General features: G+C 43.8%; 3 protein-coding genes across 4 annotated transcripts in view; 2 read left to right on the top strand and 1 right to left on the bottom strand.

Moving 5' to 3' along the window:
* The first annotated feature begins 611 nt into the window (after positions 1 to 611).
* On the top strand, positions 612 to 3,753 carry LOC137888620 (homeobox protein DBX1-B-like). The gene is made up of 4 exons (XM_068732043.1): positions 612 to 1,046; positions 1,147 to 1,248; positions 2,861 to 3,063; positions 3,205 to 3,753. Exons 1-4 carry the CDS (start codon positions 677 to 679, stop codon positions 3,484 to 3,486), a joined length of 957 nt encoding a protein of 318 aa, XP_068588144.1. The 5' UTR covers positions 612 to 676; the 3' UTR covers positions 3,487 to 3,753.
* A 6,247-nt stretch (positions 3,754 to 10,000) lies between these two features.
* dut (deoxyuridine triphosphatase) lies at positions 10,001 to 13,109 on the top strand. Of its 2 annotated transcripts, none has more exons than XM_068732254.1 (7): positions 10,001 to 10,198; positions 10,925 to 11,090; positions 11,238 to 11,329; positions 11,468 to 11,512; positions 11,627 to 11,701; positions 12,434 to 12,504; positions 12,977 to 13,109. In XM_068732254.1, the coding sequence occupies exons 1-7, from the start codon at positions 10,081 to 10,083 to the stop codon at positions 13,031 to 13,033; spliced, it is 624 nt and encodes a 207-aa protein (XP_068588355.1). In that variant the 5' UTR covers positions 10,001 to 10,080; the 3' UTR covers positions 13,034 to 13,109. The 2 variants fall into 2 exon arrangements, with proteins under 2 accessions (XP_068588355.1, XP_068588363.1); XM_068732262.1 differs by lacking the exon at positions 10,001 to 10,198 and adding an exon at positions 10,260 to 10,365.
* A 269-nt stretch (positions 13,110 to 13,378) lies between these two features.
* fbn1 (fibrillin 1) overlaps positions 13,379 to 16,189 on the bottom strand; it is a 56,299-nt gene continuing 53,488 nt past the window's right edge. The window contains 3 exon segments of the mRNA XM_068732274.1: positions 13,379 to 14,979; positions 15,735 to 15,918; positions 15,996 to 16,189. The exon segment at positions 15,996 to 16,189 is cut by the window's right edge and continues 38 nt beyond it. Coding sequence (XP_068588375.1) covers positions 14,593 to 14,979; positions 15,735 to 15,918; positions 15,996 to 16,189 — 765 coding nt within the window. The 3' untranslated portion in view covers positions 13,379 to 14,592.

A 16,189-nucleotide genomic window follows, 5' to 3' on the forward strand; every position in this document is an offset into this window, starting at 1 on the left:
CTACTTTTATCATCTTGTATGTATATATATTTATTTTATTTTTGCAGTGCGGAAAATAGAATAAAAGAATAATTTTACATTTTTAACGAGTAGGCTATATATATATATATATATATATATATATATATATATATATATATATATATATATATATAATCTGCATAACAGAAAGACACCATGAATGGGGAACGAATAAAGTATCTTTTATTTAAGTACTCATTAAAAGTGCCCATATAATGGCTGAATCGGTAAAGATTGCTCTTTAATTAGGCCGCTTGCCTCTGCCAAACAAAACAAATTGAAAGGAAAGTGGTCAACATGCAAAATTGATGACTGAGCCTCTTTTGTGGTGGGGACATTGTGTGTTGCTTGCTTATGAAGTCTAATGCAATCATAAATTGCGTCCTTCGGCCAATCAGCGGGCCGGGGGATGCGGCATGAAAGCGACCCATGTGGAGAACTTTGTTGAGCCCCATTGTCGAGGCTGTCAGCGCTGAGCGGAGGGCCGCGGAGGGGAGGGGGGGTGTGGGGGGGGGGCAGGCCACTATAAAATACCTCTCCCCTGAGTGGAGACGCCAGAGGAGTTAGCAGCCATTCACACGACTGATTCTCTCCCAGCTGACACGAGGAGTATCTCAGATTTCACACACTGACTTTTTTTCTCTCATCCGGGACCATGATGATCCCAAGCGTCCTCGCGCCTCCTGCCTTCTACCCGGGGCTGTACCGGCCCGCCGCCGCCGCTCTGCCGCTCCACCACACCCACCCGTCCGGCTTCCAGACCCACTCCAGCTTTCTAGTGGAGGACCTGCTGCGGATAAGCCGGCCTGCCGCCTTCATTAACCGGACTGTCCCGTCAGCGTGCGCCTCCCTGCCCACGGCCACCACCACCGTGTCCTTCAGCGGCGTGCCCGCGGAGCGTGCGGTGGCCACGACCGCGGTGACGCGCGAATCGTGCTCGCCGAAAATGTCGGTGTCGAGCAGCAAGGACCCAACTTTTCTCAAGTTTGGAGTGAGCGCCATTCTCGCACCTTCGCCAAAGACCGGTGAGTAGACGGAGCCCGTGCTTACCGTCAGTTTGTGTTTCTAAACTAGAAATGATGTGTTCTCATTCGGGAGTGACTAACGTGTGATGTTCCTCCACAGCGTCCTCACACCCTACTTTCCACAGCCTGCACTCCAAGACCTTCCCCATCCCCTACTTTGACGGAACCTTTCACCCCATATTCAGGACGCCTTATTTCCCAGGTAGGCGCAACTTTTACGCACTTCTCCATCTCTCTTCGGCCTTTAGAATTCTGTCTGAACTAATTGCTTTTAAATGTAAAAAAAAAAAACAACTCTCGCACCCTGTCACACATTTTTTTTTTTTTACCACCGAAAGAAGAAATCACTGTCTTATTAATGGGGGAGCTCTGGCCCCTGCCCGGACGCACACACCCTCCCCTAATTAACCAATTATCCCAAATCGTCACGCTCTAAATTTGAGGCGGGGTGGAGGGTTATAGTCCCCCCTGCTTCCCATTGGGGGGCGTTTTGGCATTTCTCTGGCCCTGCGTTTTCCCACAGAGCCCGGGGGGCCACCGGGCCGCTGTGGCGGGCAACAAAAGCCTTCAGCACCGTGACCAATTTGGTCAGCTCCCACCGGGCGAACCACCCACACACCCCGGAGAGTGACTTTTACCAGGGGGGGTGTGGGGTGTGTGTGTGTGTGTGGGGGGGGAGGCAAAGGCGTGAACCAGTCATGCACTAATTTCCCTATTAGGCGCTATTGAGAGTTTTCAATATTCTCACAAGACCACATAGCGCGTCGTTGTTCCTGATTCTGCTGCGGCCACAGGGCAGCTACTGTCAGGAAGACGTCCAGTTAGCAGAACGCAGACAGGGAAAGTGTCTCGCGCGGAGGGAGTTGAAGTAACGCGATTTAAAAAAAAAAAAAAAGCCCTACTGCATCCAAAATGTCCCAGCTGGGGGACGTTTGTCCCTGCGTGCTGCTCGGCCCATAGGATAGGTTACCACTGACCTCCGGTCCTCCCTCTCTCTCTCTCTGTGCCCTAAACATTTATTCTCCACGCGGGCCAATCAACGAGTTGAGATAAAGAATAATCTCTTAGAAAAGTCTATAAAGTCGCTAGTCCGTGCTTTCATTCAGACGCATCATAATGGAGACGGAGTCTTTTCATGGGCTCAGCTGAAAGCCTCAACAAAACAACTCCAGCGCGCTGAATAGCTTTTCGTGTTCATTTAATGAAAATGATTTGAAGGCACGAAGAAGAAGAAGAAAAAAAAAAAAGCGCCATTCCCCTCCACTCTCCCCCCCCCGCCCCCCCTCGGGGCATCAGTATTCTGGTATGCAGTTGTGTTTAGTTTGAAAGTGTAAATCTCCTTTTGTTGCGATAATATATGGCCTTCGCCGCCTGTCCAGAGTCTTTTCTGCGTTAGTTCATTACTACACAATTACCGTTCACGGTTTATTAACTCCTCTATCCGCCCTCGCGGGGTTCCTTAAAGGATATGCTACCTCTTTACCATACCAATGCGGTTGGAGACCGGCCAATGTGCTAATTAGTCACCTCGTGCCATTTCACTCAAAACGGAGACGTATTGCACAGTTCCAAAAGGGGGAAAACTTCCAATAAAAAGTTGAAAAGTACGGGCTTAAAGGGACATCGTTATGTTCATATAGATGTCTGAGGGATTGTTACTTCAGATTCAGACAACAGGAGAATATTCAACATCTCCTTGGATGGTCATTTGTGTCTGCAGGGTCATTTCTTCTCCGCGAGCAGTATGTTTTTTTTTGTGGCAAAGAAAGCAAAGCTAACAAGTCCCAATGTCTCCTCTTTGTTTGTTGTTGTAGCATCTTCATCCGTTGTGCCCATTCCCGGGACCTTTTCTTGGCCCCTGGCCGCCAGAGGGAAACCCCGGAGAGGGATGCTGAGGAGGGCCGTGTTCTCCGATGTGCAGCGCAAAGCTCTGGAGAAGATGTTCCAGAAACAGAAATACATCAGCAAGCCCGACAGGAAGAAGCTTGCCTCTAAGCTGGGCCTTAAAGACTCACAGGTAAAACGTCACGAGCGATTTGAATCTCCAATACGCCGTGCGTAATTTGCGCGTAATACCGCCGTTGTGCATTCCGCTGCACTTAACGCAGAACCTTTTTTTTTTTTTTTTCACTCACCCGTGTTTTCTCGCCGTCTACAGGTGAAAATCTGGTTCCAGAACCGGAGAATGAAGTGGAGGAACTCCAAGGAACGAGAGCTGCTGTCGTCCGGTGGCTGCCGCGAGCAGACGCTGCCCACCAAAGCCAACCCGCACCCGGACCTCAGCGACGTGGGCAAGAAGTCCTCGGCCGAGGAGGAAGACGAGGAAGAAGAGTTTCGAAGAGAGAGAATCAGGGCGCACTCCAGCATCTCCTCTCCATCTCTTTCCAGTAAGCACTCGGACTTCTCAGAGTCAGACGAAGAAGAAATAACAGTATCTTAATTTATTGGAAAAAAATAAGCAAATATAGAGAGAATATAACCCATGTTTTGTTTCCATATGAGACTGTGACCACATTTGTAAGAAGCTGCCGACCCCATAAATGTCATTGTTTAAAAAAAAAAAAAAAAAAAAAAAAAAAAGTTTCTCTCAAAGTTCGTTGCTTACTCAGCGCATGCGCACTGTACAGGATCTGCTTCTGGGACACAATTTGCTGTTTTGCACAGCTTTGTTCGATTGTACAGTATTTTGTACAATTTTGTATGGAAATTTTATGCCAAGAATATTGAGTTACTTTTACCTTGAATAGAGTTGTTTATTGAAAAAAAATGTAGCTATTTCGTTAATAATTTATATGAATTTCTTTAATAAGTATGTTGTATTATGTGCTGTATATATGTTTATTTCACACTTTTTGTACAATACCAAATAAAATTGTAAACAATTCCAAGTCAAATGTGTGTTTGTTAGTTGCTTTTTTTGTTGTTGACACAATTCACAAATAACCTGGTTGACAAAACGAAGGCTGGGAGGTTTAAAGAGAATAAAAAGCACAATATTCTTTACATGTTAAGTCACAGAAATGATTTCACATCACCATTCAAGGTTGACCTTTAACCTCAGATCATTTATATCTCTATAAGCAAAGTAGAATATGTAGTTTTGTTCATCGCAAATCACATGAAACAGGCTATGCAGTGAAAGGATGGGAATGAGTTCTAAAATCAACCTGCAAAACGTTCTGATTTTGAGCACCAGAACTATATGTTTCTTTCTTGCTAGTGGTCCAAATATTTAAACCAATGTCACAGCACTGATTCATGAATGCACTTTGATTTGAACTGCTTCTCGTTCATGTCTGCTCCTTGACAACCCGAGGGGCTCGAGGGGAGAGTCGACTCGAAAGCCCCGTTAAGTTTACAGCCATTTAAAAAAATAAAAACTGCTAATGCACTATAGTCTGTTAGAAAAGAGTCAGGCATTGTGTGAATTCAGTCCAGCACCAAAAGGCATTTGTGCACCAGCCTGGAGATCTAAAAAAGACGATGTAGTCAAAGTGAAAACTTGTGGAGACTTATTTGGGACATTATCTCAAACATGGTCAAAGTTAAAAGGATACATCGAGCCGAGGTGAATGTTTATTTCCCATTTAGACAGTCTGTGTTTCTTGAGAAAAGTAGGACTCTAAAGGGGTTTAGTAAATTAGATTTAGTCCTGGCCTTGTCTTACTTTGTAAAAGACGTTAAAGATGTGGATGTCTGTGCCTACCTATGCGTTGGACCAGTGAAATGTGTGCATACTGTAAATGCTAAGTATGATGTCAAACGTTTGTTCATACTTCATAGTATGTGCATTTTGTGAATGCAATAAATGCCTGGATGTATACTAGACTAGCAAGAGTTTGTGAGCGTGCGACGTGATCTTTCTGTGCATACTCAACTGCCCCACAATGCATTGAGGCCGGCCGTCAGTCGTGAGGTTTTGAGCCAAAAGCTGGTAATGTGTCAATCTGCTAAGTTTTTGTATATTTTCCGGCCACAGAGTGACTATTTTAGACTATAAGTATGTCGTCAGAAGGTTTGGACGCCAGAGATGTGACAGAGAAAATAGTTCCTATCGAGATACATCTGAATGTGTTTGTGCAACCGAGCGCCCCCACCGGTGGGGGCTACGCACTCATCCAAAAATTCATCCCCTCATAACGTGCACTCATCAGTAACGAATATAATGATGCCGCATACCTACCCAAACTGCAACTCCTGCTCTACAAAGTCATCTCAGCTGTTTGTACAAACTCCAAACATAACATATGACAAAGCTACATATAATACCAAGTAATACAATCAATATAGCGCCACCTAGGCAGTCCCACTCGCCACATTTATGCCAATAACGTTTTGAAAAATGAATTCAATGCTAACACCCGTTAGCTCCGGAGATCGCTAGTGACCAGACGATCGCAGCCATTTTGTCACATTCCGCTACGACACAGCCTCGCAGTTTTACTTACAAAACAAAGCCATCATCATAATCCACATAATCGATCACATCATAAACCAGCTCCTTACTTTGAGATGTTCTGCAGCAAAAAAAAAAAAATGAATCCGTTGATGTTTATTGTCTATCTGTTCAGCGGACGCCGCTCTGTGTGGATTCAAAGCTGGCGCTGCCGTCGTGTGCCTCGTGTGCCTGCTAGCAGAAGAGGCGGGGTTATACGTCTCAGCTAATCAGATTTGAGAAATTTGACACTCGGGTAGTTTTTTTATTCTGATTGGCTAACGGATTCTGTCATTCAAAGTCACGTTAGGTTGTTTCAACAGAGCAGGCTGTGACGTGTCTATGGAAGGTTCATTGGGTCAAATCGGCCCTTCACACTGGCTGAAAGGCTTTGGAAGAGAAAAGAACTGGAATTCAGACGAGAAAATCCCATGGATGACAAACATTAACAGTCTCAGAGAGGATCCAGGCTCTCAAAATGATGACAAACTGCTGCATTTGGATAGATTGAACACTATTAGTGATAAAAGAAGTGAAATATATAATTATATAGTATATAAAATTACAATGGAACAGCTGGAACAAGATTACATTTTGGTTGACCTCGTCTGACCTCTCCGTACTAGATCAAGATGTACTAGATAAAGCTTCACTTTATCAAAGTAAAAATTTGTTTAGAGACCCTCAACATATAGTTCTATGATCTGGGAGAGCTGGAAAGCTTGTAGCTACATGATTTCTAATAAAGAAATATCCTGAAATTGCTTTTTTTTTCCAGCCCGATGAGATGGAGCTCCCGGTTGGTTTTCGGTGATGACAAAAACCAACCGTCTAGGACGAGATAATTAAACATAAATGTCAATGACGGTAGGCAACGCTGAAAGCTGCTTTGAATTAGTAAAAAAAAGTAAGAGCTGCTGAGGAAAAAGAGCCAGCAGTACACTGATATGAAATAAACACGTTATATGAATATTCTCTAAAATCAAACAAAGCAAGGGTGGAGAACTGTAACAGTTCTTTTATTTCAGGTGAAGATGAACTGCAGTCTCACAAAAAACAAAACAACACAAATTACATTTCGACATGACTTCGCTGAAAGTGACTTTCTTATCCTGAAATACGGAGCCAAGACTTTTTTTGTGACTAACAATGCTGTGACATTTTGTTATTAAAAAGTTTTTATGATGTATTACACTATGACATAGTATAGCATGACTTTTTACAACATACTAAACTATGACGTTGTATTATGATTTTCCATACTATGGCTCTTTTATGACATTTTTTATCACGTATTATACTTTGACTATCTACGTTTCTTTTTACTATTACTTTTTTTAATGAAATTATATACTAACTTTGTATTATATACTATGACATTTTTATGATATACTATAATATACATCTTTTATGAAATTCTGTACTATGATTATTTTTTATGACATACTTTATTATGACCTTTTATGACATGATGTTCTATGACTTTTTGACATTCGATATTACATACAACACTTGTAACGGGTTGTGTGTGGACCCAGTTGCAGCACACAGGATTCCAGGAGTTTGTTGGCTTTTAATGTGAACTCAACAGGTTCAGAGCGTTACGGCAAAAGAGCAGCAGAAACAGCAGAAACGTACATTGAAGATACAAGGTGATGAAGTATCATGTGTGTTCGCGGCTGAGACGTTCTTATTAGAGAATAAAGTGAATTACCTAAAACTGAAGATTTTTTTTACATTCAAAGGAAGAAACCAAATGTGTCAATAAACACAAATACATGTTCAGTCTTACCGTCATCACTATGACTAATTTAACCTTCAGCACGTCAGTCATTTGCCACACACACACACAACATACCACATTGAATATGTTACGGGTGACCGTGGCTCAGTGGAGAGCAGGGCTGCCCTTCAATCAGAGGGTTGGTGGTTCGATTCCCAGCTCCTAGTCATCATCATGACATCAATGTGTCCTTGAGCAAGACACTTAACCCCAAAATTGCTCCAGTAGCTGCGTCTAGATACTGAATTGTAAGTGGCTTTGGATAGAAGCGTCAGCTAAACGAATGTAATGAATATGATTGAGTGAAGTAATAGTACATTGTTTTGAATATGTGTGTTTGTGTGTGGATCTTTGTACTTGTGTCTGTTGATCAGGTGTGTGATTTGCACACTTTCGGCACTGAGCCAGACATAAATCATGTAACTTTGGCCCAAAAAGCAAATCCCTGGGGAGTCCATTTTGCAGCCTGAACGTGATCCCAATGCAGTTCTACACCTGTAAAATGGATCTTTCTGCTTCTTTTTTTGTATTCCAACCGCTAATTGAGTGATTTACATATATGTTGCGTGACAAATAATGGGGATCCAAATAAATGAAACAACCATCAACTGAGGTCTCTGAGACCTCACATAGAAGTAACGTGTGATCTTCTGCAGACGACTTCTGAAACGCAACATGTTAACAATAACAATACATTCTTATTAAAATAGGTAAAATCATGACATATGGAGGGGATTAAACACCGCTAAGTAACACTGTTGAACAATATACAATGTTCTGTAAACGCTTCAAACGCTGTGGAAGCAGCTTCAACACTTTTCATGTCTGCATTTTGCATGTAAGAGAAAATGACGCAACGTTTTGTTGACTTTCCCTATTTGAACTGAAAATGATTCAAACCCACACTGAGCAGGAGCTCTGACTGACAGAGTTGAATTCATCCGATGTTGCGCTGGTGTCGGCTGGCACCGTGTGGTGACAGTGGAGCAGTGCATGTGGTCTCCATGAACCTCTTCGTCGCTTGTCGGGGTTGGATTGTGTGGATTGGTTTTCACCCTCTGAAGCTTTACAAAGGTCAGGGGTCAAAAGTGAGGCACCGACCATGATCTGATAAACAACACTTCCCAGCTTCCTTATGCAGAGGCCTTGGATGATGTACGGATGAGACTTGAAGTTAAAGAAAATAAAATTACTGAATTTTTAAAAAAATAGCCTGCATAGTAGAAGTAGGCTACACAAGATAAACAGCACTTCACTACAAAAACAAAGCGGTTGTGGAATATTTGAAGGAGATAGGAATACATAAAAGATGTTGTGTTTGTTTGTTTTGTTCTTTCACTATTAATACCATAATTTAATACGTTATTCGGTGATATAAAGTGATCCAGGGACTAAACATCACACACATGCTCTGTACTAGATACTGTAGATGGCTCTATGGTTCTTTGTTTGAAAACATGTTTAAAAATCATATTTAGATTCACAATACATTGTATAGAGTAATATGCCTATTTCATTTGATCATATAGAAACATTTGAATATATTGTATTTATTCATGACACAAAAATAACAAACATAGCAAGAAAACAACAAAAAAACAATACAGACAATATAGAACTGTACCAGCGAGACGTAAACTTCAACATGTTACAACTTGTTTATTCTGATCACATCACAGTATTTTCCCAATTATTTGAGAAATCCCAATTGCTTTTTTTGTTCATATATATATATATATATATATATATATATATATATATATATATATATATACACAGTGAATATAAATATACACACAGTATATTTGTCGGAAGGAAAAATAACCTTGAAGGCAAATGCAATCCATAACTCTTGAGAGTAAAGAGGTGAGAAACGTCATATGTTCGAGATGTTTGTGAAAATTGACCAGCTTGAAAGGAAATCACTGGAGTCTTAGGCCACCACAGTATCAAATAATACTTTAGGAATATAAAATATTTGACAATTATTTCATACAAACACTGTTTTAACCCAATAGATCTTGGAAATCGAATGCAGAGTAGCTTCTGATGCATGCTTTTTATGTATTGGTTTATTTGATAAGGGACGACGCACATTAATAGAAACATCGCTGTAAATGCGCCAGAGTTATAGTCAAGAGGCAGATGCTACAAAGTAAACCATAGAAACAGAATATAAGATAAAAATGTACAAAGATATGCAATATTGACCCTTTGCAATGTGTGCAGAAACAATGAAAGAATATTAATAGTATCATCATTCAGGAGACATTGTCAAGTTACTAACGAGACATGCAACACAGAGGCTCACAAATTAAACACACAAAGCAAATAAAATGATAACTATGTTAAATAGAAATGGACTATAGACAAGATTATGCTGCATTGTTATAAGATTATGCTGCATTGTTATAAGATTATGCTGCATTGTTAGACACTAAAAAACACATCTATGTCAGAGGCACAAAACGTAAACGCATGCAGAGTGTGTGAAATATATAAATCGGTCAGACACAGCTGAACAACAATAAAAGACACGCATGCACGTAGATGAATGAATAAAAGCGAATCAATGGCTGCACACGTGTTTGGATCAACATAGAGAGAGATATAGCATACTATTCTTGATATCCCCTCCACCTTTGCCGCAAATCTCGGCTCTGCAGAGTCGTCTGTTGCAGAGAGAGAGGAGGAGCTGTATGACAGGAGGAGGAGGAGGGAGGAGGAGCCGAGGAGGTGCCGAGGAGGTGCAGCGCAATCAGCTGAGAGGACGTCAGCGCTTAGTTAGCTCGTTAGCTTGACGTTAGTTTATCAATATGACGCGAGCGCTGCTGAGGCTAAGGGGCCTTCGGCTGCAATGCTCTGCGGTCTTTGACGTTGCCCCGCGTCTCTTAGGAAGGGACTTTCATATTCAGACGCGAACTCTAAACAAAGGCAAGCACGACATTAAGATGGAGAACATCACCGCGAGCGACATCTCACGTGCTTATTGACGTTAGCTTCGCTAGCATGTTTTTTTTAGCATGCTACGTTGTTTTGCCGTCGAGCACTTTTCTCGTAAAGACCAGCAACACTACCTCTGCTTTATTCTGGTGCAATGCGTAAGTAAAGCGAGGCTCATTATCATACAGGTATTGTGCTTTGGCGACATTATTTTTTTAATAGAGGTTACGGTTCAGGAACTCTCGCGAGAACTTGGTTTCACGCGCAACAGAGGTTACGGTTGTTTACGTCAGGAACTCTCGCGAGAACTTGTTTTTTTTCACGCGCAACGTGATGACGTAAGGGTTGTCGTTTTATTTGCCGATTAATCTATCAAAAAGTGTGTTTTCTTCACAATGCATCATATGACAGTTGCGTAGCGACGTTTATACGAGCTTGGAGCTACCGCCACGACGTGTCACGGTGTTTGATAACGTATATATTTAAAAGTTACGTGTCTTTTGAGGAGGGGCTAATTTGGCGCGTTTCCGGAGCGGGATATTCAAAAAAGCCGGGGACCGCCAAGAACACCAGCTCAGAAGCTTGTTACCCCTCCAGTAGTCCGTTGTAGTGTCACGTCTCGGTCGCTCTTGTTTTTTGTCCGTCTACCTTTTATTCTTTTTGCACTATCGGTCTTAACTGTGAGAACCTTTTATCTTGTCAACATGCCCTCCCTAGAAGTTACAGAAGTTAGAGATGCGTCTGCAATTTCTTCATTGAAGAGGTCGAGGACGGAGACGAAGCACACAGAGGACAAACCTGTCCTCAGGTTTGCAAAGCTTTCCGAGCACGCCACGACGCCCACCAGGGGCTCAACTAAAGCAGCGGGATATGATCTGTACAGGTTGGTTTTACACGACGTTTAGCCTTTCACGGACTGGGGTCACTTTCAAATGCGTTGTGAACATTTAGCTCGCTGCTCCTTGCAAAAAAAAAAAAAATCCAAAGTGCTGCGTAAACATGCTAACCGTAACTCTCCGTATTGAAACAGTGCATACGATTACACCGTCGCTGCTATGGACAAGGCCATCGTGAAGACGGACATCCAGATAGCGGTACCACATGGCTGCTATGGGAGAGTGGGTGAGTGTTTTGATAGATGCATGTTTTTTTTTGTTTTTTTTCCTGCTTTGTCTACTTAGGTTTAGCTAAGCTGCGCGTGAGCTCAAGTCAGGATCATTGCAGATTTTTTAAATCTTTGTCCCGTTGTGTCGTTCTCAGCGCCGAGGTCTGGACTGGCTGCAAAACACTTCATTGATGTTGGCGGTGAGTCTTTGCACGTTTGATCTACTTCTGATTTTAGAATCCACGTCGGGGGGGTGTTTTATCCCGTGACACGTCCAGTCATTTACATTTGTTGTCTGTGTGTTTCCTCCTCAGCTGGAGTCGTCGATGAAGACTACAGAGGGAACGTGGGAGTCGTGCTCTTCAACTTCAGCAAGGACTCTTTTGACGGTGAGTCGGGAAAATTGTCGAGCGGCGTTCACTTTTAACAGTGAGAGCCATTCACCGTAAACATCTCATCTTCAACCTCTTATCGGGGGGGCAACAGCTCCAGTAGGTGGACCCCCAAACTTCCCTTTCCCGGTGCCACATCAGCCAGCTCTGACTGGGGGGGATCCCGAGGCGCTCCCAGGACCAGTTTGGAGATATAGTCCCTCCACCTAGTCCCGGGCCTCCCTCGGGGTCTCCTCCCAGCCGGTCGTGCCTGGAACATCTCCCTAAGGGAGGCGCCCAGGTGGCATTCCTCACCAGATGCCCTAAACCACCTCGACTGGCTCCTTTCACCCTATCTCTGAGGGAGACGCCCGCCTCCCTCCTGAGGAAACCCATTTCGGCCGCTTGTACCCGCGATCTACTTCTTCGGGTCGTGACCCAGCATAACATAAACGTAACATGTTGAGTTTAAATCTGCCGCAGTAGGTTAACAGTTGGAACTGTTAGAATGAATGAGGTCATTGCATCTCTGATACTAAACTGTTCTCTACGTTTGGTAGAACCTGGCTTAACCTGGAATATGTTAGTTTAGAAATGAATAAGTGAAACGTTTTTGCTTATTGCATCCTGTACACAACTAAAGATATGAAGCTCTTTACACATATATATATATATTTTTTTTTTTAAGTCTTTGCTACAGATATGCAGTTCACTAATTGTCCTTTTTTTTTTTTTTTTTTGTCTTTCCAGTGAAAAAGGGCGACAGAGTTGCTCAGCTGGTCTGCGAGAGGATCTGCTACCCAGATCTGGTGGAGCAAAAGGTAAACTGTAGAAGAACACTCAGTGTCCACTTTATTGGGTTAGGCTTAGATAATAGACTTAATGCAGTTTAACAGGACGGCCCTGCAGTAAACCCTGCTGGAGGTTCTCATGTCCGCTGCATTAGAGAGGTGTTGATTCAACCTAATGACCATTTTTGGAGGCTTTAGTTTGTGGTGCTGTGGAATTGTATGACGGGTGTTTTTCTATTATTATTTTTTACCTCGGAAATGCAATATAATTTAACCACGAACTTCATCCTGTGAAAGGATCATTAAGCTGAATCAACACCTCTCTGGAACATTCAACACCTTCGTGGAGGTAGACTTTATTGCAGGACTGTTGTTTTGGACTTCCTAAAACTGGCAACTTGAGTGTGTTTTACCCGTTTGTTGTGGAAACATTGTCAGGTTTTCCGTCGGACGTTCGTCATGACATTTGATTTTTTTTAAATCATAAATTCTGTTCTTTCAGACGCTTGATGAGACGGAGCGCGGCGCCGGAGGTTTCGGATCAACCGGACGCAACTGAACGCTCCAAATACTACTGGCGATGTACATGTTGACATATATTAATTTAGGTGTTAATAAAGTTGTTGTTTTTTGTACTTCTGGGGAGTTTGGTGTCTTTACTGGGACAGTCTTGAGTTCTGTCACATGAGCTTCTTTTGTCTGACCCTTTTCAAAGTAAAACAAATAAATCTGCCAAATCTCCACATGGGGGCAGTGCAGGACAAATAAACCTGAACATGCTAAGCTCAACTCATACCGGTTTCACTAACTAAAACACAAGCTAGCAGCCTTTTAGTTTAACTTTCGTCACATGAATAATTCAATCTGGATAAAAGGGGGGAAAGTACAGCAGTGAATACATATACACCAAAAAAATGTTTTTTTTATTGTGAATTTACAACTAAACCTTTTTTACTGATGTGAACACAGACTGGTGTCAGGCTGGTCCGTGGCAATGCAGCACTGATTGTATTTTTTTTTAGTGAGAGAATGTGTGGCCACGAAGACCTCAGTGCATAATCATGAAGGCCCAGGTTTGGCATCATCTGTGTGTGTGTGTGTGTCTGTGTTTGTGTGTGTGTGTGTGTGTGTGTGTGTATACACAGTTTACAAAGGAAGTAGTTGGTCATTATAAGCACCATTACAAACCCCTCTATTCCAGGGGCGTCCTCTAGTTTTACAAATGCTTCATAGATTAAAAGTGGCATCGATTATTACAGTATAAACACAATTTACATGTAGTATAGAGGAGAGCGGACAGGCTATGCAGCTAGCTGTTACTGTTGCAAAGACATGACATCTTCAGAATGACCAGTGGGATTGTATTGTCGACTACTGAGTTTTGTGTAGTAGCACAGTGCATTCAGAAGTCTATGTGGTTGTGTTGCTAGCACCAGTAAATATGAATTATTCTAGTCAGTAGGAAGAAAAAAAAAATAAAAATGGAAAAGCATAGTTTAAATATGCAGTTGGAGTCATTCGAGCTCAGACATGGCTACATCTCAATAGTCCATAGTGGGTTTCCTTTCCTCTCCTAAACATTCTCATCATTTCATCTTCACGTTACGTTAACATCTGGGGGGGGGGAGAGAAATGTGTTCGCTCTCATGGATCCAGGTTTGTTCAGTTGTTTACCTGAGGGGAGGAAACGAATGTATTGCAGACTATTGGGACTCACCCTTTTCTTCCACCGAAGCCGAGTTCTTAAAAACAAAAACAAAAAAGAAGAAACTCAGCCTTTAGAGCTTTCTGCAGTCCTCATGCCCTTCAAAAGTGGCACCTTGATTCCACATATCATCGAACATACATGAAACCCGGCAATTTAGAAACCACAGACATCGCATCTATGATATGTAGAATCATCTTTGGCAATCGCAGTCCCACCCCCACCCACCCCACACCCCGACCCCTTTCTTGTCTCTTTGGTGGCGAGCCCTTCTCCCTGTTGGAGCAAGTAGAAGTTGCCCCGAAACCCACTTATCCAGAGTCAGAGATGGTTTTTTTTTTTTGGCCGAATTGTGAGCCTGACACTGGATGAGCAGCTTTAGCAACGTCTGCCCGTCTCAGTCTTGACGACGGTTAATGGAGGATGATCTGCACCCTCATCTTCAGTACGTCTCCCAGCTGTCCCGTGAGGTAGTCTTTATCGTGTCGGTCCTCCAGCTCGGCCAGCTCCTTCTTCCTGTAGAGCGCCACGCTGCTGATCTGAAGGTAGTACGCCCCCGCGGGGAGGGCCTTCTTCTTGCTCAGGTGCAGGTAGCTGACGCCCTCCCTCTGGTTGATCTTGAAGTAGCCCTCTTCGTTTCCGTGGTCGATGCTGTAGCGCACGTGGTCGGTGAGGGCGGATAGGGCCGGGGTGAACTCCAGGATGTGGTCGCGGCTGCTCAGGTCGCTGACGTTCAGGTGGAACCGCAGGGTGTCCTCGACGTCGACGCTGGCCAGGCTGACCGTCTGCTTCTCGGTCAGCTGCGGAAAGACAAAACATGGTCCAACTGTTCAGTGGATACGAGACACGCGTCCTACGGTACGGAATGTTATCTGTCGTTAATCAAGGGAGGGAAAAGAACAAGTTGTAATAGAACGTGTGCTTCTCCCAACTAGTCAAGTTGTAGTTTATGTCTGTTCAAAATCTAATCGCTTCATCGTTCTATCCTTCTAGAGCCAGTGTCTATTTTGAATTGTTCCCAACGAGGAGAGGGCATAAAGACGCTACGTGGACACGGATTCTTAGAGTGGAATTGTCATGATTAGCATATGAATTCTTGAGTTACGATATGTTTCGCGAGGTTGCGGTGACCTTAGACCACCGCATTGTAATCAGTTCATCCTCGGGTCAAAGTTGCCAAATGTGAAGAAATTCTCTCGGGGCGTTCCTGGGAGGACGGAGATGTACGGCCTGCCTAGTGAGGTCCGTCGATGAGTCCCTACCACCTGCAGAAACGCTTCACGAGAAACCAAACGGGAGGTTTCTGTCACGTTTTGATCATTTAGATATTACATGGTGCATTTCATTTCCCAACACGGACGTCTAAATGCTGCAACGAGGAGCTTTTTTCAACAACGCTGAATCGTTTACCGTGTTTGTTTATCATTCTGCGGGGCCGAGTATTAAGCCCCTTCAGGTGGGTCAAAACCCCGAAAGGTTCCCGTGACCGTCGGCGTTAGCTTTGCTGCAGACAGACAGACAGACAGACAGACAGACAGACAGACAGACAGACTACCTGCATGTCTTCCAGACGGTCCTCCTGCGTCGAGTTGGTGCTGCGACGCTTGCGTCCCTTCTTGGGATAGCCGTTGACCTTGCACTCGTAGCAGGCCTCAGGAGACAGAGAATTATCGTCCACCTCGCCTCCCTGTCCGGCGCCGGAGTCGCCACCGGTGAAGCCCAGACCCGTGACGCAGTGCCTGCAACGAAAGACAAAGTCATCGGTCGACTAGAATCCTCCGCGGAGGGCTCTTCCGCGGCGGATTCGCTCACGTACCCTTGTCCCGCGCGAAAGTATCCAGTCGGACATCCGCACAGGTAGCCCCCGTCCGTGTTGGAGCAGCCGAACTTGCAGGGGTTGTGGCTGGTGGAGCACTCGTTGACGTCGGAGCAGCCGCCACCCGTCTGCTCGTAGTTGAAGCCGGTGGGGCAGAGGCAGCGGAAGCTCCCCAGGGTGTTGTGGCACGACGC

This window comes from Cebidichthys violaceus, unplaced genomic scaffold (genome assembly GCF_023349555.1).
Source record: "Cebidichthys violaceus isolate CVI_PGR_0920_01 unplaced genomic scaffold, fCebVio1.0.p SCAF_106, whole genome shotgun sequence".
Lineage (NCBI taxonomy): Eukaryota > Metazoa > Chordata > Actinopteri > Perciformes > Stichaeidae > Cebidichthys > Cebidichthys violaceus.

Coding starts and splice junctions, on each gene's coding strand:
- LOC137888620 (XM_068732043.1), top strand. CDS start 677: ATGATGATCCCAAGCGTCCTCGCGCCTCCTGCCTTCTACCCGGGGCTG. Junction 1,249..2,860: donor CAGGACGCCTTATTTCCCAG/GTAGGCGCAACT, acceptor TTGTTGTTGTAG/CATCTTCATCCGTTGTGCCC. Junction 3,064..3,204: donor TGGGCCTTAAAGACTCACAG/GTAAAACGTCAC, acceptor CGCCGTCTACAG/GTGAAAATCTGGTTCCAGAA.
- dut (XM_068732254.1), top strand. CDS start 10,081: ATGACGCGAGCGCTGCTGAGGCTAAGGGGCCTTCGGCTGCAATGCTCT. Junction 11,330..11,467: donor TGGCTGCTATGGGAGAGTGG/GTGAGTGTTTTG, acceptor TGTCGTTCTCAG/CGCCGAGGTCTGGACTGGCT. Junction 12,505..12,976: donor CAGATCTGGTGGAGCAAAAG/GTAAACTGTAGA, acceptor CTGTTCTTTCAG/ACGCTTGATGAGACGGAGCG.